General features: G+C 39.9%; 1 protein-coding gene across 1 annotated transcript; it reads right to left on the bottom strand.

Annotated features, from left to right (window-relative positions):
- pex7 (peroxisomal biogenesis factor 7) lies at nt 1-25,836 on the bottom strand. Its single transcript, XM_061929493.1, has 12 exons — nt 25,604-25,836; nt 25,038-25,149; nt 24,916-24,973; nt 24,700-24,850; nt 24,538-24,615; nt 24,337-24,445; nt 19,222-19,328; nt 19,020-19,133; nt 17,925-17,980; nt 2,196-2,295; nt 1,533-1,764; nt 1-233 (listed from the first exon to the last, which is right to left on the bottom strand). Exons 2-11 carry the CDS (start codon nt 25,147-25,149, stop codon nt 1,678-1,680), a joined length of 972 nt encoding a protein of 323 aa, XP_061785477.1. The 5' UTR covers nt 25,604-25,836; the 3' UTR covers nt 1-233; nt 1,533-1,677.
- Between the last annotated feature and the right edge of the window lie 1,111 nt (nt 25,837-26,947).

The following is a 26,947-nucleotide window of genomic DNA, read 5'->3' as shown; positions in this document are numbered from 1 at the left end:
TTAACCATCATAAAATCACTTTAAGGCCACGAGGGGGGTTCAGGGGTGGGGGTCTTATCAAGCAGCTGCTAGAATCCAATTAGCAGCAAAAGATTAGTAGACACATTTACTAGAAAAATCAAACACTCTCACTATCCAATTATACTACATTCTATACTTCCATGTACTACACCTTACACACTGTAATACTTTAACATTGTACAACATGTACTAACAATATACTCTGTTCTACACTTACCGTATTTTCCGCACTATAAGGCGCACCGGATTATTAGCCGCACCTTCTATGAATTACATATTTCATAATTTTGTCCACCAATAAGCCGCCCCGGACTAAAAGCCGCGCCTACGCTGCGCTAAAGTGAATGTCAAAAAAACGCTGCGCTAAAGTGAATGTCAAAAAAACAGTCAGATAGTTCAGTCAAACTTTAATAATATATTGAAAACCAGCGTTCTAACAACTCTGTCCCAAAATGTACGCAAATGTGCAATCACAAACATAGTAAAATTCAAAATGGTGTAGAGCAATAAATAGCAACATAATATTGCTCGAACGTTAATGTCACAACACACAAAATAAACATAGCGCTCACCTTCTGAAGTTATTCTTCATTCGTAAATCCTTCGAATTCTTCGTCTTCTGTGTCCGAATTGAAAAGTTGCGCAAGCGTGGGATCCAAAAATGGCCGGCTCCGCCTCGTCGAAGTCATCGGATTCAGTGTCGCTGTTGTTGTGCAGCAGTTCTGTGAATCCTGCCTTCCGGAAAGCTCGGACCACAGTTGTGACCGAAACTATCTGCCCAGGCATTTACGATCCACTGGCAGATGTTGGCGTATGTCGACCGGCGCTATCTGCCCGTCTTAGTGAAGGTGTGTTCGCCTTCGGAGCTGTGTGAAAAAAGCCACCCGGCCTCTTCGCGTAAACTTCCCTTAACCACTCGCTCATCTTTTCTTCATCCATCCATCCCTTCGAGTTAGCTTTTATGATGACGCCGGCTGGAAAGGTCTCTTTTGGATGGGTGGAAGTTAGCATGGCAAGCTAGAACCACAGTGAAGGATGACTCCTCATTCCCTGTGGTGCGAATATTCACCGTACGTGCTCCCGTTCCACAGTGCAGTTCACAGGAATATCAGTTGCTGTGAAATACGGTAGTAATCCGTGTGCGGATGGAGAGATTGCGTCTTTTTATGATCCGGATCCTTGTCGTTTAGTAGGAGCCATTTTGTGGTCTTTACAGATGTAAACAGGAAATGAAACGTACGGTGATATCCGCGCGTTTTTTCTTCTTCTTCCGGGGGCGGGTGAAGCGCTTCCTGTTCTATGGGGGCGGGTGCTTTCCTTGGCGGTTGCTTGCGTAGAAGAAGAAGCGCTTCCTGTTCTACCGGGAAAAAAGATGGCGGCTGTTTACCGAAGTTGCGAGATCGAAACTTTGTGAAAATTAATCGTAATAAAGCGCACCGGGTTATAAGGCGCACTGTTAGCTTTTGAGAAAATTTGTGGTTTTTAGGTGCGCCTTATAGTGCGGAAAATACGGTAGTCTGTAATATTACTCTACAATCTTAGTTTACAGTGACAAGTATCCTCATTGGACATTCGCCTCCATGAAGACATGTCTGTGACGTCACACAAAATTGACTATGTCCGTGTTGGATCTCAGCCTCAGGAGGTCACATGACATCAGTGTGGGCGTGCCCCGGTCGTGGCAGCAGTCAGACATGTTGGCGTGTAGATTTTCACCGTTTCGTCCCAGGAACAGTCCAGCACCTGATCACGTACATGAGCACAAAGCTTTGTCACATGACCCTTGACAGCACGTACACACACGCGCACACACAGTTAGTACATGAACTCTCTGGAGACCTGACAACATTTATCACTTCAATACAGTCTGGAAACTGTGTGTGTGTGCGTGTGTGGGCAAAGAGGGTGATCCATCACACACATATATGGCCACATCTGAGAAAGTGAGTGTGTTGTGAATTAAACATACTAGACTACAGGTGTAACAACAAATACACTTCACACAAACATTCACTTGCTTTTTAGCCAATAATGTATCATTCACACAGGCCTGTGAATGGTTGCATGGAAACCAATTGAGTCCTGAGGGTTTATCACCCCTTGGATGTGTGTTCTTTATCACTATGCTAAATGTATGCTATGTGTATGACTAAAGTTAGCTGACAGTAGCACACCTGTTGAGGGACGTGAAGGTTGAAGTCCAGCCCACACACAAACTCTGAGTGGTGGTCCACAGTACCAATAAGAGCAGGGTCACTCTTCAAGTCCCAAAATCTGAAAGACAAGCATACGCTGAGGACTTTACAACTTGATGAACACAAGTGTGTGTGTGTGTGTGTGTGTGTGTGTGTGTGTGTGTGTGTGTGTGTGTGTGTGTGTGTGTGTGTGTGTGTGTGTGTGTGTGTGTGTGTGTGTGTGTGCGTGCGTGCGTGTGTGCGTGTGTGTGTGTGTGCCGATCCAATGAGAGTCAGTGTTCCCTGGCATAAGATTTAATCACATTTGTAAAGTGGATGAGTGTTTGCTGCGTCAGGCCTCGCTAACACACACACACACGCACACACACGCGCACACACACACACACACACACACACACACACACACACACACACACACACTCACACTCACACACACTCACACTCACACTCACACACACACACACACACACAGAGGGAAAGAAACTGGTTCAATTAGTGTGATTGGCTGCTGTTGGCCGCCGTCCTCAGGCTCTGTTTTATTGTCTCTATCACTGCTGCACAGTCGTCTCTCAACACTTGTCCTTCCACACACTACTTCCTCCTAAAACACACTCCACACTACTCAAGTCTACATGGACCACTAGACGAGCAATCATAGTAATAATTACCATGAACCTTTATAGCAATCATAGTGATTATCTACATGGACCATTACAACAATCATAGTAATAAACAACATTAACCACTGTAGTAATCATATACTGTATTTTTCAGACTATAAGTCGCTCCGGAGTATACGTCGCACCGGCCGAAAATGTACAATAAAGAAGGAAAAAAACATATATACGTCGCACTGGAGTATAAATCGCATTTTTGGGGGACATTTATTTGATAAAATCCAACACCAAGAATAGACATTTGAAAGGCAATTTAAAATAATTAAAGAATAGTGAACAACAGGCTGAATAGTAGTAGTTTGCAGTTCAAACTACAGACCTGTTTCTCTTAACAACAGTTTAGACAAATTCATGAATACAATTGAAACACTCACAGACAACCAATACGGATACAGAGCCAACATCTCAACATCAATGGCATTAATCGAAATAATGGAGATCACCAATGCAATAGATAGCAAAAAATGTGCTGCTGCAGTGTTTATGGATTTAACAAAAGCATTTGACACAATTAATCATAACATCTTAATGAACAAATTAGAAAGTTATGGAATCAAAAGGATGGTCTTGAACTGGGTAAGAAGCTATTTAACCAACGGGAAGCAATACGTAAAGATAGGCGAACACACTTCTACAGAGCTGAAAATATTTTGTGGCGTACCTCAGGGATCAATACTTGGAAGAAAATTGTTCAATCTTTATATAAACGACATTTGTAAAGTTACAAAGGACTTAAAGTTAGTATTATTTGCGGTTAATACAACTGTGTTTTGTTCAGGAGAGAACACACAAAAGCTAATACAAATAATAGAAGAAATTAACAAATTAAAAATATGGTTTGACAAAAACAGACTATTTTTTAATCTCAGTAAAACTAAAATAATGCTATTCGGTAACAGTAGAAGAGAAATATAGACATAAATACAAATAGACGGAGTAGATATTGAAAGGGTAAAAGAAACCACATTTTTGGGTGTAATAATAGATGATAAAATTAACTGGAAACCTCATGTAAAAAATATACAACATAAAGTAGCAAGAAACACGTCAATAATGAATAAAGCAAAACATGTTCTGGAACAAAAATCACTTCATATTCTTTACTGCTTGCTAGTGTTACCATATCTGAGTTATTGTGTAGAAATATGGGGAAACAAATACAAATGTGCGCTTCATTCAGTAACGGTGTTACAGAAAAGATCAATTAGAATAATACATAATGTTGGATATAGAGAACATAAAAACCCTTTATTTATTGAATCACAAATATTGAAATTCAACGATTTGGTGCATTTGCAAACAATTAAAATGATGTACAAAGCAAATTATAACATGCTACCCAAGAATGTACAACAATTCTTCTCAACAAAAGAGGAGAAATATAATCTTAGACGAAAATCTAATTCAAAACATTTGTATGCGCGTACATTACTTAAAACCTTTAACATATCCGTATGTGGAATTAAATTATGGAATGGATTAACCAAATAAATCAAACAAAGCACCAATATGATTCAGTTTAAGAGACTGTTCAATCAACAAGTGTCGGGAGCTCGCATGGCTGCAGTATTTGTGACTCCAAGATGCAGGAACCAGGAGGACGATGAACAGGTAAGATGATTTTAATTCACTCAAAGAGAAAATGAAGCAGTCATGCATGTAAGGTCCAAACATAAATCAATCCTCAAGCACTGAAAAGCGCGCGAGACAGGCATAAATAGAAGCCTGCTGATTATTACCACCAGGTGTGGCAAGGCTGCCTAATCAGCAGCAGGTGAGGGGAAAACAGCTCAGCGGACACGTGCAGAAAATGGAAATCATAATAAGAGCACTGATAGGAAATAAACACAAAACAAGGAAGCACAAACAGAAATGAAGTGACAGGTCGTCACAACAAGTGTTCACAAAGTACACAAAACAATAATTATGATGAACATCTTGAACCCTTTTTTTTTTTTCTTTTGAGATAAAGATTATTTATGTATTTAATATTGTTTAGTTACTATGGTATATTAGTATTATTTTTATTTTTTTCACTGTTCTGTTAGAGAGAACAAGGAAATGGGAAAACTTGCTATGGTATGAAAAAGGGTAGGATTAAATAAGATCAGCTTTTTACTACTACCTTTTCGGACGTGCTGTAATGAAACAACTGGAAATATGTGATGCATTACATTGTATCGTATGCATGTTCAAAATAAACTGAAACTGAACTAAACTGAAAAAATAAAATACATGAATCACTTTAGCAGTCATGGTAATCTACAGTCGTGGTCAAAAGTTTACATACACTTGTAAAGAACATAATGTCATGGCTGTCTTGAGTTTCCAAAAATTTCTAGAACTCTTATTTTTATGTGATAGAGTGATTGGAGCACATACTTGTTTGTCAAAAAAACATTCATGAAGTTTGGTACTTTTATGAATTTATTATGGGTCTACTGAAAATGTGACCAAATCTGCTGGGTCAAAAGTATACATACAGCAATGTTAATAGTTGGTTACATGTCCCTTGGCAAGTTTCACTGCAATAGGGCGCTTTTGGTAGCCATCCGCAAGCTTCTGGCAAGCTTCTGGTTGAATTGTTGGTGCAGTTCAGCTAAATTTGTTGGTTTTCTGACATGGACTTATTTCTTCATAATTGTCCACATGTTCACAATTGTCAGGACTTGGGGAAGGCCATTCTAAAACCTTAATTCTAGCCTGATTTAGCCATTCCTATACCACTTTTGACGTGTGTTTGGGGTCCTTGTCCTGTTGGAACACCCAACTGCGCCCAAGACCCAACCTCCGGGCTGATGATTTTAGGTTGTCCAGAAGAACTTAGAGGTAATCCTCCTTTTTCATTGTCCCATTTACTCTCTGTAAAACACCAGTTCCATTGGCAGCAAAACAGGCCCAGAGCTTAAACTACCACCACCATGCTTGACGGTAGGTATAGTGTTCCTGGGATTAAAGACCTCACCTTTTCTCCTCCAAACATATTGCTGGGTATTGTGGCCAAACAGCTCAATTTTTGTTTCATCTGACCACAGAACTTTGCTACAGAAGGTCTTATGTTTGATCAACAGCAAACTTTAGACGAGCCTTAAGGTGTCGTTTCTGAAGCAAGGGCTTCCTTCTTGCATGGTAGCCTCTCAGTCCATGCGATGCAAAACACGCTTGACTGTGGACACTAACAACTGTGTTCCAGCAGCTTCCAATATATTGCAGACCTGCTTTTTGGTGGTTCTCGGTTGACTCTTGATCATCCTGACCAATTTTCTCTCAGCAGCAGGTAATAGCTTGCGTTTGCGTTTTCCTCCTGATCGTGGCAGTGACAAAACTGTGCCATGCACTTTATACTTACGAACAATTGTCTTGGGGCCTGAAGCTGCTTTGAAATGGCTCCAAGTGACTTTCCTGACTTGTTCAAGTCAATGATTCATTTTTTCAGATCTGTGCTGAGTTCCTTTGACTTTCACATTGTCACGTTTGTAACCGAGTCTAATGACTGCATCACATGAGCCCTCTTTAAATGGGATCAGAGAAGTCAACAGGTGTCATTAATCATAATCACTCACATGAAGTTAAGAGGCCATGCCATGAAGCTAATTTGATTTGATTGTAACTGTTAGGAACTCGCATGGCTGCAGTTTTTGTGACCCCAAGATGCAAGAACCAGGAGGACGATGAGCAGGTAAAATTAGTTTTATTACTCCAAACAGAGAGAGAAGCAGTCTTGCATGTAATACTTACCAACATAAAGCTATCTTTGAGCACTAATGAGTGCTCGAGACAAGGCATACAGTAAATAGGACACATGTTGATTGGTAGCAGGTGTGGACTCGCTGCCAATCAACGGCAGGTGAGGAAAAAAACACAGTGCTCAGCATGACAAGCAGGAAGTGAAAACTAAAATAAGAGCACTGATGGGAAGCAATTACAAAAACAAGGAAACAAACAAAGGAAGTGACAGATCGTCACAGGACCCCCCCTCTATGGGACAGATTCCAGATGTCGGCAAGAAAAAAAAACGGAAAGAGTTCAAAAGTCAAGGGAGGGCGTAGGGAGGAATTGGCGGAGGGTCGCCAAGCCAAGTGTCCCCGCAGCCAGCGAGGGAGTCAGGTGGCAGCGACGCGTTGAACGCCGCTGCATCTGGCGAGGCGGGTGACCACGGAACGGCCACGTCAGTGGCCGACAAGGAGACGGAAGTGAGTGGTACCGGAGCACGAGCAGTTGTAAAAGTCCATGCCCGGGTCCTGCGCCTCGCTGTCGATAGCGCGGAGGAAGTCCATCAGACGGCCACTTTCTTGGCCGAGGAAGAGAAAGTCGTGTGGCCGGCGGCGATGACAGCGTCGTGGGAGGAGCGGTGGATGATGACACCAACAGCGTCATGGGCGGAGTTGACGACGATGAAGATGGCGGCGCCCTGCGAAAGCCCGCCAGAGATGATGATGTTGTTGTGGGTGGATCCTCTGCCGACCAGGAAGATGGCGGCCCCGTGCGAAAGCCCGCCAGAGACGATGATGTCTTCGTGAGAGGAGACGATGGCGGGGATGACAGCGGCGTGTGCTTCACTGCACCGCTGCCGGTAGTAGCCCCCCCACCTCCACTAGGCGGCTGCCAGACGCCGTCCACCACTGGGAGAAGGAGTTCCAGGTTGTCGGTGTCCCCGGGTTCGCCGGGACGGGCAAAAGGGGGCCAGGAGGAGGGAAAACGACACGTCCCTCGCCGAGTCCCAGCAGGAGGCCAGGAGGGACATCACGGTGGGAGCAGGAACGGGTGCTGGGGGCTCAGCCGGTGTTGGTCGTCGTGGTGCCGTGAACGGGGTAAGACGTGGTGCTGCGACCGGCGTGCGACGCGGTTTGGGAACCGGTGGTTGACGCGCCGACACAGGCGATCGGCATGGAGCCGGTACAGGAGGTTGCACAGCAGGCGACGGGGAAGATGGCGGCGGTGGCTGAACAGGTCGGAGATCCAGAACCGGCGGCTGAGCCGGGAGGAGCGAAGGCGGCGGTGGAGGGAGAAGGTCCGAGCCTGCTGTGGCCTGGGACAGCACAAACTTGGCTTTTAAGTCCTTCATGAATTGTGCGGTCCAAAACATCGGCTGTGCGTCGCCGACAGGGGTTGTTGCGAGGTTCCAGTCTTGCTCGAAGACACTGTTAGGAACTCGCATGGCTGCAGTTTTTGTGACCCCAAGATGCAAGAACCAGGAGGACAAGATGAGTTTATTACTCCAAACAGAGAGGGAAGCAGTCTTGCATGTAATAGTTACCAACATAAAGCTATCTTCGAGCACTGATGAGTGCTGATTTATTTATTTATTTTTTTTTTTAATTAATCAATCCAACAAAACAATACATAGCAATACCATAACGATGCAATCCAATTCCAAAACCAAACCCGACCCAGCAACACTCAGAACTGCAATTGAGAGGAGACACAAACACGACACAGAACAATCCAAAAGTAGTGAAACAAAAATGAATATTATCAACAATAGTATCAATATTAGTTACAATTTCAACATAGCAGTGATTAAAAACCCCTCATTGACATTATCATTAGACATTTATAAAAATTTAAAAAAAAATGAACAATAGTGTCACAGTGGCTTACACTTGCATCGTATCTCATAAGCTTGACAACAACACACTGTCCAATAATTTCACAAAGATAAAATAAGTCATATTTTTGGTTCATTTAATAGTTAAAACAAATTTACATTATTGCAATCAGTTGAACATTGTCCTTTCCAATTATAAAATCCTTTTACAAAAATCTACTACTCTGCTTGCATGTCAGCAGACTGGGGTAGATCCTGCTGAAATCCTATGTATTGAATGAATAGAGAATTGTTTTGAATCGGGAAAATATCGTTTTTGAATCGAGAATCGCGTTGAATCGAAAAAAATCGATTTTGAATCGAGTCGTGACCCCAAGAATCGATATTGAATCGAATCGTGGGACACCCAAAGATTCGCAGCCCTAAAGGAAACAAACAAAGGAAGTGACAGATCGTCACAGTAACTTTTCTACATCACCAAAATTGATCATGTATGTTGCTGTATGTATACTTTTGACGCAGCAGATTTGGTCACATTTTCAGTAGACCCATAATAATTTCATGAAAGAACCAAACTTCATGAATGTTTTTTGTGACAAATAAGTAGGTGCTCCAATCACTCTATCACAAAAAAATAGGAGTTGTAGAAATTATTGGAAACTCAAGACAGCCATGACATTATGTCCTTCACAAGTGTATGTAAACTTTTGACCACGACTGTACATGAACCACCGCAGATGATTGTAATAAAAATACATGAACCACTACAGCGGTCATAGAAATTTACAGGAACCACTATAGCGATCATATAAATAATCTACACAAACCACTATAGCAATCATAGTAATCTACATGAACTACTATAGAAATCATAGCAATATACATGAACCACTACAGCAACCATTGTTTGTTTTTTGGGGGGGGGGTTTTTGTGTTTTTTTCATGAATTTATTAATCAATTCAACAAAACAACACACAAAAACACCATACAATCCAACTCCAAAACCAAACCCGACCCAGCAACACCCAGAATAGCAATAAACAGAGCAATTGAGGACACACAAACATGACACGAAACAATCCAAAAGTAGCATAACAAAAATGAATACCATCAACAACAGTATCAACATTAGTAACAAATTCAAAATAGCAGTGATTAAAAATCCCTCATTGATATTATCATTAAAAACATTAATAAAAAATTAAAAAATAATTAAAAATGAACAATAGTGTCACAGTGGCTTACACTTGCATCGCATCTCATAAGCTTGACAACACACTGTGTCCAATATTTTTCACAAAGATATAATAAGTCATATTTTGGTTCATTTAATAGTTAAAACAAATTTAAATAATGGATCCCATATTCCAATATATGACTCATTATTATCTAAACTAAATGCAGTTTTTTCTACTGATATCATCTCCATAGCTTGTGTGTACCAGTCAGTATGAGTTGGACTATCAACATACTGTATATCCATTTTTTAAATATTACCCTTTTTGTTATTATGCATATTGAAAGAAAAGCATTTTTACTCTTTGATGACACATTACTAAATTGATGGAGATCCCCAAGAATACAAGTTTGCAGTGTCATTGGGATGTTTATATTAAGGAATTTGATTGCTACTTTTGTTGTTTTCAACCATAACTCTTTTATTCTCTGACATTCCCACAATAAATGAACAAGAGTTCCCTCAGCTGCCCGACACTTCATACATAACTTGCTATCTACTACACCAATTTTAAACAGCTGAGAAGATGTAAAATACAATCTATTCAACATCTTAAATTGAGTCAGCTTATCTTTAATGCTTCTAAAGGGCTTATTGGCATTTTTCCAAATATCATTCCATGATATGTCTCTTTCATCTAAAATGTTTAAGTCCATCATCCATTTCTGAACACATGCATCATTTGCATTTCTAGTGTAGTGTTCATTTATTATTCCATAAAATAGTTTAATTAATTTCTTAATTGTATCTTGATTAAAAAGTGCATATTCCAGTTCATGGCTATTTAAGGACCTACTTTCAGAGGATATGCATTTATTTACAGCGTGTTTTAAAGAGATAAAATTTTAAAAATTATTTCTGGGTACATTATATTCCATCCATCCATTTTCTACCGCTTATTCCCTTTTGAGGTCACAGGGGGGCGCTGGAGCCTATCTCAGCTACAATCGGGCGGAAGGCGGCGTACACCCTGGACAAGTCGCCACCTCATCGCAGGGCCAACACAGATAGACAGACAACATTCACACTCACATTCACACACTAGGGCCAATTTAGTGTTGCCAATCAACTTATCCCCAGGTGCATGTCTTTGGAAGTGGGAGGAAGCCGGAGTACCAGGAGGGAACCCACGCAGTCACAGGGAGGACATGCAAACTCCACACAGAAAGATCCCGAGCCCGGGATTGAACCCAAGACTACTCAGGACCTTCGTATTGTGAGGCAGATGCACTAACCCCTCTTCCACCGTGCTGCCCGGTACATTATATTGATCAACTAAATCATTGAACGGTTTAAAAGAGTTTTTATTAATAATATAATGAGGTTTAGTAATACCTCTGTCTTTCCATGTTGTCCATTTAACCACATTTTTATTAATTATGATATTAGGATTGTACCAAAGCGGTTGATTGACAGATGTCATTGGGTTGATTCCTTGTATTTTCTGGCACAGTTTTAGAATGTTAAAGGTGGCTTCTATTGGGCTCTGCCTCAATTCATTAGGTATTTTTTTAATATAATATAAGCTCCCCACATCAATGTACAAATTCATGAACATATTTTTTTCTATGTTGATCCAGTCCTTATCTGCAGAAGAATGAAATAAGTGGCTTGCTTGTTCACAACCGAAGGAGATATAATAATGTAAGAAGTTTGGTAATTGTAGTCCTCCTTTATCTTGTGTACAAGACAACCTTAAGTATGAACATCTGGCCTTCTTTCCACACCATATAAAATATGATATCATTGTATGTATTTTCTTAAACCAACTTTTATTAATTAGGACAGGCATCATTTTCAGTATATAATTAACTGCTGGCAGTATACTCATTTTTACTATGTTCACCCGACCCCAAAGTGATATTTGGAGACGTGACCAGCGTTCCATTTTGGATTCTATCTTATTTTTTAAATGTTTAAGATTTAGATCTCTGCTTGTATAAAGGTTTGGTGTAATATGTAGTCCTAGATATGTGATTTCTGCCTCTTTCCATTTAATTTTGGAGTTCTGAACTTGTGATTTCTTGCAGTGTTTATTAAGTGGTAATATTTCACATTTGTCCCAATTAACTTTATACCCTGATAAACAGCCATATTCAGTGATGACATTATTGATATAGTGAAGAGAGGAGTTAACATGTGACAGGTAGAGAATTATGTTGTCACAATACATCGATAGCTTATTATACTGAGAGCCAATTTTTATACCATGAATATTATTTTCACTTCTTATTTTTGCAGCTAAGGGTTCAATAACCAAATTAAATAATAATCCAGATGCAGGACATCCCTGTTTTACTCCTCTTTTTAACGAAAAAGGTTCTGAAATATGATTATTGGTTTTGACTGATGCCATGGGCCTTGTATAAAGCATCTTAATCTATTGTATAAAATGATCTCCAAATCCAAATTTACATAATGTGCAAAACATAAATGACCAGTATATGGTCAACCATTGTAATAAAATAACGAACCACTACAGCAATCATTGTAACAAAAAAATTAACCACTATAGCAATCATAGTAATCTACTTGAACCACTACAGCAATCATAGTAATCTGTATGAACCAGTATAGCTATCATATAAATAATATACATGAAATTATATAGCAATTTTAGTAATCTACATGAACCATTTTAGCAATTAAAGTATTCTACATAAACCACTACATCAATCATAGTAATCTACATGAACCACTATAGCGATCATATAAATAATCTACACAAACCACTATAGCAATCATAGTAATCTACATGAACTACTATAGCAATTATAGTAATAATCTAAATTAACCACTATAGCAATTATAGTAATAATCTACATTAAACACTATAGCAATCATAATAATCTACATGAACCACGACAGCAATCATTGTAATAAAATACATGAACCACTTTTGCAGTCATAGTAATCTACATGAACCACTACAGCGATCATATAAATAATCAACAAAAACCACTTTTGCAGTCATAGTAATCTACATGAACCACTACAGCGATCATATAAATAATCAACAAAAACCACTATAGCAATCATAGTAATCTACTATAGCAATAAAGTAATAATCTACATGAACCACTATAGAAATCATAGCAAATTTACATGAACCACTACCATTGTAATAAAACAATGAACCACGATTGCAATCATAGTAATATACATGAACCACAACAGCAATCATAGTAATCTACATGAACCAGTATAGCTATCATATACAAATAATCTACATGAAATACTATAGCAATCATAGTAATCTACATGAACCACTCTAGCAATCAGAGTAATCTACATGAACTACTTCATCAATCATAGTGATCTACATGAATCACTATAGCAATCAGATAAATAATCTCCATGAACCACTATAGCAATCATAGTAATCTACAATAACTACTAAAGCAATTATAGAAATAATCTACATTAACCACTATAGCAATCATAGTAATCTGCATGAACTTCAACAGCAATCATTGTAATAAAATACATGAATCACTTTTGCAGTCATAGTAATCTACATGAACCAAAACAGATCATTGTAGTAAAAATACATGAACCACTATAGCAGTCATAGTAATTTACATGAACCACTATAGCGATCATATGAATAATCTACATGAAAACTATAGCAATCACAGTAATCTATATTAACCTGTATAGCTATCATATGAATAATCTATATGACATATTATAGCAATCATTGTAATAAAATACATAAACCACTATAGAAATTATAGTAATCTACTTGAACCACTACAGCAATCATAGTAATCTGTATGAACCAGTATAGCTATCATATAAATAATATACATGAAATTATATAGCAATGTTAGTAATCTACATGAACCATTTTAGCAATTAAAGTATTCTACGTAAACCACTACATCAATCATAGTAATCTACATGAACCACTATAGTGATCATATAAATAATCTACACAAACCACTATAGCAATCATAGTAATCTACATGAACTACTATAGCAATTATAGTAATAATCTAAATTAACCACTATAGCAATTATAGTAATAATCTACATTAAACACTATAGCAATCATAATAATCTACATGAACCACGACAGCAATCATTGTAAAATACATGAACCACTTTTGCAGTCATAGTAATCTACATGAACCACTACAGCGATCATATAAATAATCAACAAAAACCACTATAGCAATCATAGTAATCTACTATAGCAATAAAGTAATAATCTACATGAACCACTATAGAAATCATAGCAAATTTACATGAACCACTACCATTGTAATAAAACAATGAACCACGATTGCAATCATAGTAATATACATGAACCACAACAGCAATCATAGTAATCTACATGAACCAGTATAGCTATCATATACAAATAATCTACATGAAATACTATAGCAATCATAGTAATCTACATGAACCACTCTAGCAATCAGAGTAATCTACATGAACTACTTCATCAATCATAGTGATCTACATGAATCACTATAGCAATCAGATAAATAATCTCCATGAACCACTATAGCAATCATAGTAATCTACAATAACTACTAAAGCAATTATAGAAATAATCTACATTAACCACTATAGCAATCATAGTAATCTGCATGAACTACAACAGCAATCATTGTAATAAAATACATGAATCACTTTTGCAGTCATAGTAATCTACATGAACCAAAACAGATCATTGTAGTAAAAATACATGAACCACTATAGCAGTCATAGTAATTTACATGAACCACTATAGCGATCATATGAATAATCTACATGTAAACTATAGCAATCACAGTAATCTATATTAACCTGTATAGCTATCATATGAATAATCTATATGACATATTATAGCAATCATTGTAATAAAATACATAAACCACTATAGAAATTATAGTAATCTACATAAACCACAACAGCAAACATATAATTAATCAACATGAACCACTATAGCAATCATAGTAATCTACATGAACCACTATTGCGATCATATTAATAATCTACATGAAAGACTATAGCAATCATTGTAGTAAAAATACATGAACCACTAGAGCAATTACAGTAATCTAGATGAACCATTTGAGCAATCAGAGTATTCTAGATGAACCACTACATCAATCATAGTAATCTACATGAACCACTATAGCGATCATATAAATAATCTACAAAAAATAGGGGTGTAACGGTACGTGTATTTGTATTGAATCGTTTCGGTACGGGGGGTTTGGTTCGGTTTGGCGGTGTACCGAACGAGTTTCCACACGAACATATTAAGCTAAGCTAAAGTCTTAAAAAGCTGCTCCGCTTCCTTCTGCCTGTCTCTGTCAGTACACAGCACCCAGCATTGTTCCACCCACACAACCATCTGATTGGTTACATACAGAGCGGTAACAGCCAATCAGCAGTGTGTATTCAGAGCGCATGTAGTCAGTGCTTAGCGTTTAGCAGGTAAGCATCAGGCAGCCAATCAGCAGTGCGTATTCAGAGCGCATGTAGTCAGTGCTTAGCGTTTAGCCGGTAAGCATCAGGCAGCGGACTCTCCCCAAATTATAATAAACACCTTCCAATCAACTACTAGTAACATCAATATGAGCCCGTTGACCTTCTAGAAATATAAACTGCAGCTCAGCTCGCTCGCAGTCCTGGCTTGAGGTGAAGGCTAATTCGCTTTTAGCATAACGTTAGCTCATTTTGCGGTGTGTGTGTGTGTGTGTGTGTGTGCGTGTGTGTGTGTGTGTGTGTGTGTGTGTGTGTGTGTGTGTGTGCGTGTGTGTGTGTGTGTGTGTGTGTGTGTGTGTGTGTGTGTGTGTGTGTGTGTGTGTGTGTGTGTGTGTGTGTGTGTGTGTGTGTGTTACGGGCAGCAAAGCCCTGTCTGTCTGTTATTTCACTTTACCTTTTTCTGTGTTGATTGAGCTGTGCTGAAGCAGCAAAAAATGACATTATGTTAAATGAAGAGTTTCTGATATAATAATGTAACTGCATCATTAAGCCTAAATGACCTCCATGGTCTTCAGGGATGAATAGTCTCTCCTATTGCTATTGTACTATTTTTCAGCTATAGTTACATTATCATTAGTAATGGAGCAGCCTAGTTTTGAATGGCAGGGTCCCTGCTATCACATGTTGATAAAAATATAACATTTACATAATAAAAATCAACTACAGGCTTCCGAAATGCTGTAATAAATTTTGTCATTTTATTTAATCTGAGCAACAATTTGAGGCAGTTTATTGTGGATTAACGTGAGCAGAATTATTATAGTGTTCCCAATGTTAAAAGGATAAAGCCATTGTTTACAAATTTGGTAAATAAATAACCAAAAAAATTATAATTGTGTTGTTTTCTTACTGTACCGAAAATGAACTGAACCGTGACCTCTAAACCGAGGTACGTACCGAACCGAAATTTTTGTGTACCCTTACACCCCTAACAAAAACTACTACAGCAATCATAGTAATCTACATGAACTACTATAGCAATTATAGTAATAATCTACATTAACCACTCCAGCAATCACTGTAATAAAATACATGAACAACTTTTGCAGTCATAGTAATCTACATGAACCAACACAGATCATTGTAGTAAAACATATAAACCACTATGGCAGACATAGTAATTTACATGAACCACTATAGCGATCATATAAATTATCTACATGAACCACGACAGAAATCATATAAATAATCTACACAAACCACTATAGCAATCATAGTCATCTACATGAACCACTATAGCGATCATATAAGTAATCTACACGAACCACAATAGCAATCATAGTAATCTACATGAACTACTGTAGCAATTATGGTAATAATCTACATTACCCACTATAGCAATCATAGTAATTTACATAAACCACTACAGCAATCATTGTAATAAAATACATGAACCACTTTTGCAGTCATTGTAATCTACAGTACATGAACCACCACAGATCATTGTAGTAAAACACATAAACCACTATAGCAGTCATAGTAATTTACATTAACCACTATAGCGATCATATAACTAATCTACATGATCCACTATAGCAATCATAGTATTAATCTACACACATGTACCACTAGCACTGGTCATCTAATGCAATGTGAAAAGGGGTGTGGTGGTACTGGTTGGATGAAGTGCGTTAACAACTACATTACCAGTGATTCAGGCTGATGTGGCATGACTACCGGTACATGGAACTGGGTGTGTGTGTTTGTCTAGGTGGCATTCAATGACGTTTTCTTTTGTGCGGCATCGCCATGGTAACAAATGATTGCGCCACTATTGTTGTGGTTGTGTGTTCACCTGTCAGCTTTGTGTGTCACTAATGAAGATGAGCTCACACTCGCTATTGAACGCAAATATGGCCTGCCTCTTATTAGCATGGACGCGCTATCACCGCGCCACCCACACAATGGATGGTGTCACATGATCAACCCAGCAGGACGTGCCAGCAAAAAGAGGTCAAAGGTCACCCATCAAGAAGAGTTGAGTGCTAGCTAGTGGCTGTAAGATGACATCAGGGGTTAGTGGGAAAGGTGAGTTCAGCGAACAACTACGTAGCATCCAATATGGTTTACGTGAACAACTATGTAGCATGTAGCACTGACCACTTGCATTACAAGATGAAAGTAACTGCAGGCAAGTGTGAGTGTGTGGGTGTTAATAAAACAGCTGAGCAGAGCGTTTAAGATCAATACAAGGCTTGATGAAAGAGCGCTTGTCATGGCCGCCATCTTGGCCTCCAGCCTCCATGCTTGCGAGCCATCATTTGACGCCTTCAGCATAATCATGTCATTCAACCTCCTCTGTGACAAACATCCCTGAGTGAGGTCAAAGATGAGAGGATGTTGACCATTGATGCAACAGACACTAATTCTAATCTGTAGTGGAAGAAAATATATCATTTCATTCCTTTCTTGGTGGTCCTCATGGTGATCAGTAAGATGACACGCGTTATTAAACGTTCCCATGATGCTTGATGAGGGGATGTTCCATCTCATCTGACATAACGAGGTGATGTGGACCCCCTCAGTGATTGCTGCAGATGACTCAAGTGTCAGCAGAAAAGCATTCAGCTGTGGAACCGTCTGGAAGAATTGTACTTTCCTGTAACGCAACCGCAGCTTTGCCATCAAGGTGCTCACACACCTTCATGTATGACAATCATAGATTTCACTTACTAGATCCTGTAGCATCTACAAGACTTCTTTCTGCTTTAGTGTGTGTGTGTGTGTGTGTGTGTGTGTGTGTGTGTGTGTGTGTGTGTACCTGACAGTGAAGTCGTACGAGCACGAGGCCAACACACTGGCACTGAATGGAGAGAACTACACACACACAGGGAGACAAGAGACATCTTTATCTGGAATGTTCCTCCTGATCATTCATTCATCCGAACCGCATGTTATTGACTTATAATCACATTCATCTTTTTTATCTCTACTCTCTTTCACAGCTTGGAAACATTGCTGATGTCTGCTTCTTTTCTCTCTCCCTCTCTCTCACACACACACACATACACACACACACACATACACGCACGCACACACACGCACACACGCACACACGCGCACACACACACACACACACACACACACGCACACACACACACTCTTGTATTTCTTACCTTTTTGAGACCTCCGAAAAATGCATACCTCTTTGGGACCACTCTTTCTAGATATATAAAGATTTGTATTTACAACATTAATAATATATACATACTATGCAAATATAAAAAAGGTAAGCTTTTAATGATTTTTTAATTTTTTGTTTTTAATTGTTTTTTAATCTTCATTATTTACTTCAAGTTATAACGGTATGTCTCTATATACATTTTTTTGGTTTGTTTGTTTTAATTTAGGCCAAAGGGGGCACATTTCAATTTCTTACACACACTTGTGATTTCATATGTTGGCCAGAGGGGGAGCACTTCAAATTTTTACACACGCTTGTTATTTCATATGTTGGCCAGAGGGGGAACACTTAAAATTTTTACACACACTTGTTATTTCAAATGTTGGCCAGAAGGGGAGCACTTTTAAAACAGACACAAAGTCAATTTGAAAAATCCCTCCTTTTTGGGACCACACTCATCTTGATAGGTTTCACCACCAGGGGTGCAAGTGAGACATTCTCTATTAGATGCAATGGTTTTCCGTATTGGGACCATGATTTCAGTCCTAACTTGTTCACCGGTCCTCATATGGAAGGTACTTTTCCTTGTTGATGTCTCAAGAAGGGTAGAAATTCAAGAACACACACATACACACACACACACACACACACACACACACACACGCACACGCAGACGCAGGCACAAACATAAACAGTGTGAAGTTGCTAGCGTGGCTGGCACAAGCTGTATACCTTGACTCTTCGGACTGCGTAGGCGTGGCCTTTCATCTGATTGACAGGTTGTCTGACATTCCTCAGGTCCCATACACACAGACTCCGGTCCACTGAACCTGTGACCAGAACATTCTTCACACACACACACAAACACAAACACACATTGTCAATACGTGGTGAATACATTAACACTAAAGCACCTTTTCAACATAAAAGCCACCTGGTCATATTTACACCAATCACAGCTCAGAATCTCAGCATCGTGTGCCGGGATGACCAATCGACACACGCCAACCTTCACATCCCAAACACGTAACGTCCCGTCACCTGAGCGCAAACACACAAACACAAACCACTGTTGATGTCCATTTCCCAATAAAGCTTGGATGTTAGCCATACTGTATTTGCGTCAACAACGATGTAGTGGTTCATACAGCTGATCTAAAGTCATGTGACCCATAGTCATCTCTGTGAACAGAATAAGCTCTAAATGAATGAATGAATTAACAACAAATGGACGGGTGGACAGATGGATGTAATGATGAATAAATTAAATTGATACGGTATGGATGGATACATTTATGGATGAACTGATTGATGAATAAATGCACAAATGAATGAATGCATGAATTATTCAATTGATGTATAGATGGATGGATGAATGGATTTACAAAATAATGGATGCATGCTGAGATGGATAAATGTCCAGCTGGATGAATAGGTAAATCGCTCAATGTACAGATAGATGAATAGGTGGAAGGATGAAAGTACAGATGAATGAAAAGTCGGGTAGATGAATGTAAGGAGTGATGAATAGATGGATGATGAATGTACAAACCCCGTTTCCATATGAGTTGGGAAATTGTGTCAGATGTAAATATAAACGGAATACAATGATATGCAAATCCTTTTCAACTCATATTCAATTGAATGCACTACAAAGACAAGATATTTGATGTTCAAACTCATAAACTTTTTTTTTTTTTGCAAATAATAATTAACTTAGAATTTCATGGCTGCAACACGTGCCAAAGTAGTTGGGAAAGGGCATGTTCACCACTGTGCTACATCACCTTTTCTTTTAACAACACTCAATAAACGATTGGGAACTGAGGAAACTAATTGTTGAAGCTTTGAAAGTGGAATTCTTTCCCATTCTTATTTTATGTAGCGCTTCAGTCGTTCAACAGTCCGGGATCTCCGCTGTCGTATTTTACGCTTCATAAAGCGCCACACATTTTCGATGGGAGACAGGTCTGGACTGCAGGGGGACCACGAAAGTACCCACACTGTTTTTTTAAAGAAGCCACGCTGTTGTTACACATGCTGAATGTTGCTTGGCATTGTCTTGCTGAAATAAGCAGGGGCGTCCATGAAAAAGACTACGCTTAGATGGCAGCATATGTTGTTCCAGAACCTGTATGTACCTTTCAGCATTAATGGTGCCTTCACAGATGTGTAAGTTACTCATGCCTTGGGCACTAATGCACCCCCATACCATCACACATGCTGGCTTTTGAACTTTGCGTCGATACCAGTCTGGATGGTTCGCTTCCCCTTTGGTCCGGATGACACAATGTCGAATACTTTTCCACTTTGCATCAGTCCATCTTAGATGATCTCGGGCCCAGAGAAGCTTGCGGCGTTTCTGGATGTTGTTGATAAATGGCTTTCGCTTTGCATAGTAGAGCTTTAACTTGCACTTACAGATGTAGCGACAAACTGTATTTAGTGACAGTGGTTTTCTGAAGTGTTCCTGAGCCCATGTGGTGATATCCTTTAGAGATTGATGTCGGTTTTTGATACAGTGCCGTCTGAGGGATCGAAGGTCACGGTCATTCAATGTTGGTTTCCGGCCATGCCGCTTACGTGGAGTGATTTCTCCAGATTCTCTGAACCTTTTGATGATATTATGGACCGTAGATGTTGAAATCCCTAAATTTCTTGCAATTGCACTTTGAGAAACGTTGTTCTTAAACTGTTTGACTATTTGCTCACGCATTTGTTGACAAAGTGGTGACCCTCGCCCCATCCTTGTTTGTGAATGACTGAGCATTTCATGGAATCTACTTTTATACCCAATCATGGCACTCACCTGTTCCCAATTAGCCTGCACACCTGTGGGATGTTCCAAATAAGTGTTTGATGAGCATTCCTCAACTTTATCAGTATTTATTGCCACCTTTCCCAACTTCTTTGTCACGTGTTGCTGGCATCAAATTCTAAAGTTAATGATTATTTGCAAAAAAAAAATGTTTATCAGTTTGAACATCAAATATGTTGTCTTTGTAGCATATTCAACTGAATATGGGTTGAAAATGATTTGCAAATCATTGTATTCCGTTTACATTTACATCTAACACAATTTCCCAACTCATATGGAAACGGGCTTTGTACAAAAGGATGGATGAATGTACAGCTAGATCATACTTGCCAACCTTGAGACCTCCGAATTCGGGAGATGGGGGCGGGGGGCGCGGCAGTGTCGGGGGCGTGGTTGATGTGGGGGGGCGGGGTCGAGGTGGGCGGGGTTGAGGGGGCGAGGTTTGGTGGTAGCGGGGGTGTATTTTGTAGCGTCCTGGAAGAGTTGATGCTGCAAGGTGTTCTGGGTATTTGTTCTGTTGTGTTACAGTGCGGATGTTCTCCCGAAATGTGTTTGTCATTCTTGTTTGGTGTGGGTTCACAGTGTGGCGCATATTTGTAACAGTGTTAAAGTTGTTTATGCGGCCACCCTCAGTGTGAACAGTATGACTGTTGATCAAGTATGCATTGCATTCACTTGTGTGTGTGTAAAAGCCGCGTATATTATGTGACTGTGCCGGCACGCTGTTTGTATGGAGGAAAAGCGGACCTGACGACAGGTTGTAGAGGACGTTAAAGGCAGCGCTTTTTAAGGTACGCCCCCAAAATTGTTAACCGGGTGGAAATCGGGAGAAATTCGGGAGAATGGTTTCCCCGGGAGATTTTCGGGAGGGGCACTGAAATTCGGGAGTCTCCCGGGAAAATCGGGAGGGTTGGCAAGTATGAGCTAGATAGTTGTATTGTTGGATGGATGGATGGATGTACAGATGGATGAATATACAATTGGAGGAATGAATAGATGATGGATGAATGCACAGATGGATGAATAGGTGGATGAATGATTGTGAAGATGGATGAATGGATGGATGAATAGATGGATGAATAGATGAGTGAATGCACAGATGGATGAATAAGTGATGACTGTACTAAAAGAAGAATGTGCAGATGAAGACAAATGAATGAATGAATACATGAATGAATCTACAGATACAATAATAGATGGATGGATGAATGTACGGATGGATGAATGAGTGAGGTGAGGTGTGTGATGAGTCATCATAATAATGAATGGTCAGCAAGCTAATATGAAGTTTTCCTATTGCAGCAGCATGTTATAAAATGTTCCTGTGCAATACTTGTGATGACGATGATGATGATGAAGATGATGAGTGAGCACGTGCAAGCAGATTTCTTTAATAGGATTAAATTATTATTATTATGAGGCTTAATAAACGAGGAAGAGGTGAATATGTGTGCTCCTGCAAGGAAGAAGGAGGAGATTAGACCATTCATCATCATCCTCTTCTTCATCTTTTACTTGTGCTCACTGCCCTTTCAACATCTGCTTGCCAATTCTCTCTTACACACGCACACGCACACACACGCATGCACGCCCGCACACACACACACAAGATAAATGTTATGATTCCATCAAGATAAGTCAACATCGTTAACTTCCTCAAAGATTTTTTTCCAACATTTGACTAATCCGTTCAAGGAAAAAAGGAGAAAAAGCTTCCAGAAGTTCCAGGACGTTGCGAGCGGAGCGTCGTGTCGTGTGGGCGGCTGTGGAAAAAGGTTTGAAGTGCACAGCCTTTGCAGCTGTGTGCACATGCACCTCCATGACCGCCTCCATGGTGAGATAAGACCGGCACGTTTGGGTCACAACAGCAGCTATGTTTGACTGCTTGACTCAAGACCATAGTTCAGTAGCACACACAACTTTGATGCGTGTGCATGGAAAATACACTTACATTTGCACGCACACACGAGAGCAAGCACACATACGCATGCACGCACACACAGTGCCAGGAAGCAAACATAAAAAAATAGTGCTCATGTTGGACGTTGGTGGCCTTTAGTGAGAAGACTATGGCGTGTGCAGCATTTGAGGGGGATTACGGAGCTGCTCCTGGGAGATAACTGACATTATTGAGAACGTGCGACTTCAAGGCAAACCGCTGAGGCGGCCATTTTCCCTCCGGACATTGGGTCACCAAGCAACATGCGCTTTCATTCCAGCGGAGATGTCGCAGCCATCCATTCCATTATTCAGCTGTCACACACTCAACACTACTTTTAGATATCTCTTTTGGATAAAAGGATGCTGCTCAGACCTGTTTGTGTGCAGTTAGCATGTCGTTAACATTGTGTTAGCATGTAGTTAGCGTAATGTTAGCATGCTGTTGGCATTTGATTAGTATGTTGTAAGCCTGTTACATTGATGTTAGCGTGCAGTTAGCATGTTGTTAACTGGCTGTTAGCCTTCAGTAAGCATGTTGTTAGTGTATGGTTAATGAGTTGTTCGTGTGTTGTTAGCGTGTGGTTACCATGTAGTTAGCATTCTGTTAGTATGTGGTTAGCATACTGTGTGTGGTTAGCAGGTTGTTAGCATGATGTTAATGTGTGAATATCATGTTTTAAGCATGCGGTTAACGGGTTGTTAGTGAGTGTTGATGGACATGAGGTAAAATAATTTCCTTTTAAATCTAAAAACTTCTCAGAGATAGCAACAGCTCACAAACTCATTAAGTGAATTCGCTTGCTTACTTGTTGGATCAACTATCTCATCTATGAGCAGACGAAAGCACACATCCATCAGCTGCTAGCCCCGCCCCCCCAGGACTTCCATGCAAGCGGCAAAGATAATGAGCGCTGGCATCCCTCAGGGTCCCAACTAATAATTCTCATCCAGATCGGCGTAGGGGGTGGAGCACGACTTAAGGTGTCATGTGACTTTGCCAAATATGTGTCACGAACAGAACCAGAACCTTAGCAAACACACACATTCTGTATGTATAATTTTTCATTTGAATTATGATTCAATGTTTTTATTTTGCCTTCTTTTAATTTTCTGTAAAGCACTTTGAATTGTGCTCTATAAATAAACTTGCCTTGCTTCATATATAGTCCACCAGTGCCACCTGGTGGTGAGCTTTGGTCACTTAGATCCTTTTTTTTTAACGTGCACAAGTGTGTGTGTGTTGCATGCCGTGTTTGTTTGACCTTTGACAGTGGTCAAATAGTGACTGACCTGAGGCTGAGGCAAAGCATCCTGGGATATGAGGCGACCAAATGGTACTGTAGATGACCCCCTGGTGACCCGTAAGTGTGCTCAGCGATTGGCCGAAAGCAGGGTCCCACTGGTGGGTGGGCGTGGGGTTTAGGGGGGCATTGAGAAAGTTTTTCAGTGAGGTCATAGGTCACACTAGGCAGCACCAACAAAAAAACTGACCACTTTGGCAGTGTGATCCCATGAGCCCGACACAATGATGTTGTCTCCTCTCGTCTGACTCCAGTCCACCGCATACACCTGCCCTCACACACAAAAAAACATAATGAAAACACACACTCACAGAAACACTCCTCCACCTCCATGGCGTGGTGTGTGCATCACCTCTTGTGTATGTTCCTTCACCACCTTTAGGGGCGCGCTGTGATTGGCCGTGTCCCAAAGCTGCAGGCTGCCATCTCCGCCCCCGGCCACTAAGACGTGCTCATTGGCTTCGCTCCACGCAACATCAAAAAGGCCATCGTTCCATTCCCAGCTGACACGAGATGTCGGCAATTAATGAGTGATACTTCGTGATGACACGTTGTGATCAAAACTAACCTTCTTACAAGGCGCACTCCCTCTGGCGTGTCATCCAACACCAGCAATGAGCCACAACCTGCAAAGAGTCCACATAAGTTAAAGGTCAAGCGGCAGGTTGGGAATGGCGTCACCATGGCAACCTGCAATGCCGTAGTGCTGGGAGGCTGCACATGCCAGCCTGTAGGGAATGAAGGGCGACGCCTCCACCGCGTAGCCATGACGAGCAGGGCTGCGAAACACCTTTGTCGCCATCTACACACACAAAAAAAGAATAAAGAAGTCCTAAAAACACAACAAACAATTGTATAATATTCACCAACACAACAAACAAATGTATAATATTCACAAAAACAAAAAGCAAATGTATAATATTCATCAAAACAACAAGCAAATGTATAATATTCCCCAAAACAACAAGCAAATGTATAATATTCACCAAAACAACAAGCAAATGTATAATATTCACCAAAACAAGCAACTATAAGAATCTGCGACCTTATTCGGTATTTAAGGTCTGGAAAAACATTAAAAGTATGTAGTAGGAACGTACTTGTAGATTCCTTACATCATGTGAATAAATTACTTTCACAACATGAATATGAACAATTTCAGAGTAGAAACATAAGCGTATTAATGATGCATTTTCCATCCCCAGAAGTGAAATATAGATCCAATGATGTGTTTATTTGTATTGTACGAGTCTTACCTGTATTACTGTATTTTTTTACCAGTTTTATTGTCTTTGACAACCTTAAAAGGAGCATGAGTTACATAAAATACATTAGCCAGGAAGCTAACAGTTAGCACTCTCCCTTCACACATTAAACACAAACGTCAATAAAGTCATTTGTTTGTTATCTTGTTAGAAATCAACCGTAAATAAAAAAAGTTACTCCTTATCAACAGAGAGCTTCCTACAACACTTCCGTAATTATCTTCTTCGTCTTCCTTTTCTTCTTCTTCGCTCCTAGTGTCTCTCACTCGCTGTCGCCCTTTGCTGGTTAATGTCGGAACAGCCATAAAGAACAGTCACATGACTTTTATTTGTACGATACATTTAAAAATAAACATTTAGTGCCATAGGCAAACAGAGTGACAATATTAATATATCTGTGTGTTTGTTTAATATTGGATAGTATCAGCAAGTTTAATGTAATTCTGGCTATATTTGTACCCCCCCTCACACAAATAAAGACTTCCCCCAAAACCCGCCACCAACACAACAATATATTATATTATTTGTATTTATTATTTACATAATCCAAAACACAAAAAGGTATTAAGAACAGAGAAAAAACAAGATAAATAAATTGCCGGGGCTCGCTGGTGGAAGGAGCTAGACTCAAAGGCAGAGTTGGCAGAACAGACACAGGTGGGTTTATTCCAGGCAGGGTTCCATACACATGAAGGCAGTCCAAACGAAGGCAGAGGTAACAAATTCGTGAGGCAGCAGGCCAGGTCAAACGTTTGGCATGGTTCAGTAACAGAAAGGCAAGAATACATACGTGGAACACTAGGACGTGGCATGCATGGCAACAAACTCGCAACTAGACTGAAAGGCAGGGGAGTATACACAGTAGTGGTAAAAAGTTGACATACACTTGTAAAGAACATAATGTCACGGCTGTCTTGAGTTTCCAATAATTTCTACAACTCTTATTTTTTTGTGATAGAGTGATTGGAGCACATACTAGGTGGTCACAAAAAACATTCATGAAGTTTGGTTCTTTTATGAATTTATTATGGGTCTACTGAAAATGTGACCAAATGTGCTGGGTCAAAAGTATACATACAGCAATGTTAATATTTGGTTACATGTCCCTTGGCAAGTTTCACTGCAATAAGGCGCTTTTGGTAGCCTTCCACAAGCTTCTGGCAAGCTTCTGGTTGAATTTTTGACTACACCTCCTGGCAAAATTGGTGCAGTTCAGCTAAATGTGTTGGTTTTCTGACATGGACTTGTTTCTTCAGCATTGTCCACACGTTTAAGTCAGGACTTTGGGAAGGCCATTCTAAAACCTTAATTCTAGCCTGATTTAACCATTCCTTT

Source organism: Nerophis lumbriciformis, linkage group LG34 (genome assembly GCF_033978685.3).
Source record: "Nerophis lumbriciformis linkage group LG34, RoL_Nlum_v2.1, whole genome shotgun sequence".
NCBI lineage: Eukaryota > Metazoa > Chordata > Actinopteri > Syngnathiformes > Syngnathidae > Nerophis > Nerophis lumbriciformis.
The sequence above is the reverse complement of the archived record's forward strand: the minus strand, read 5'-3'. Positions and strand labels throughout refer to the sequence as shown.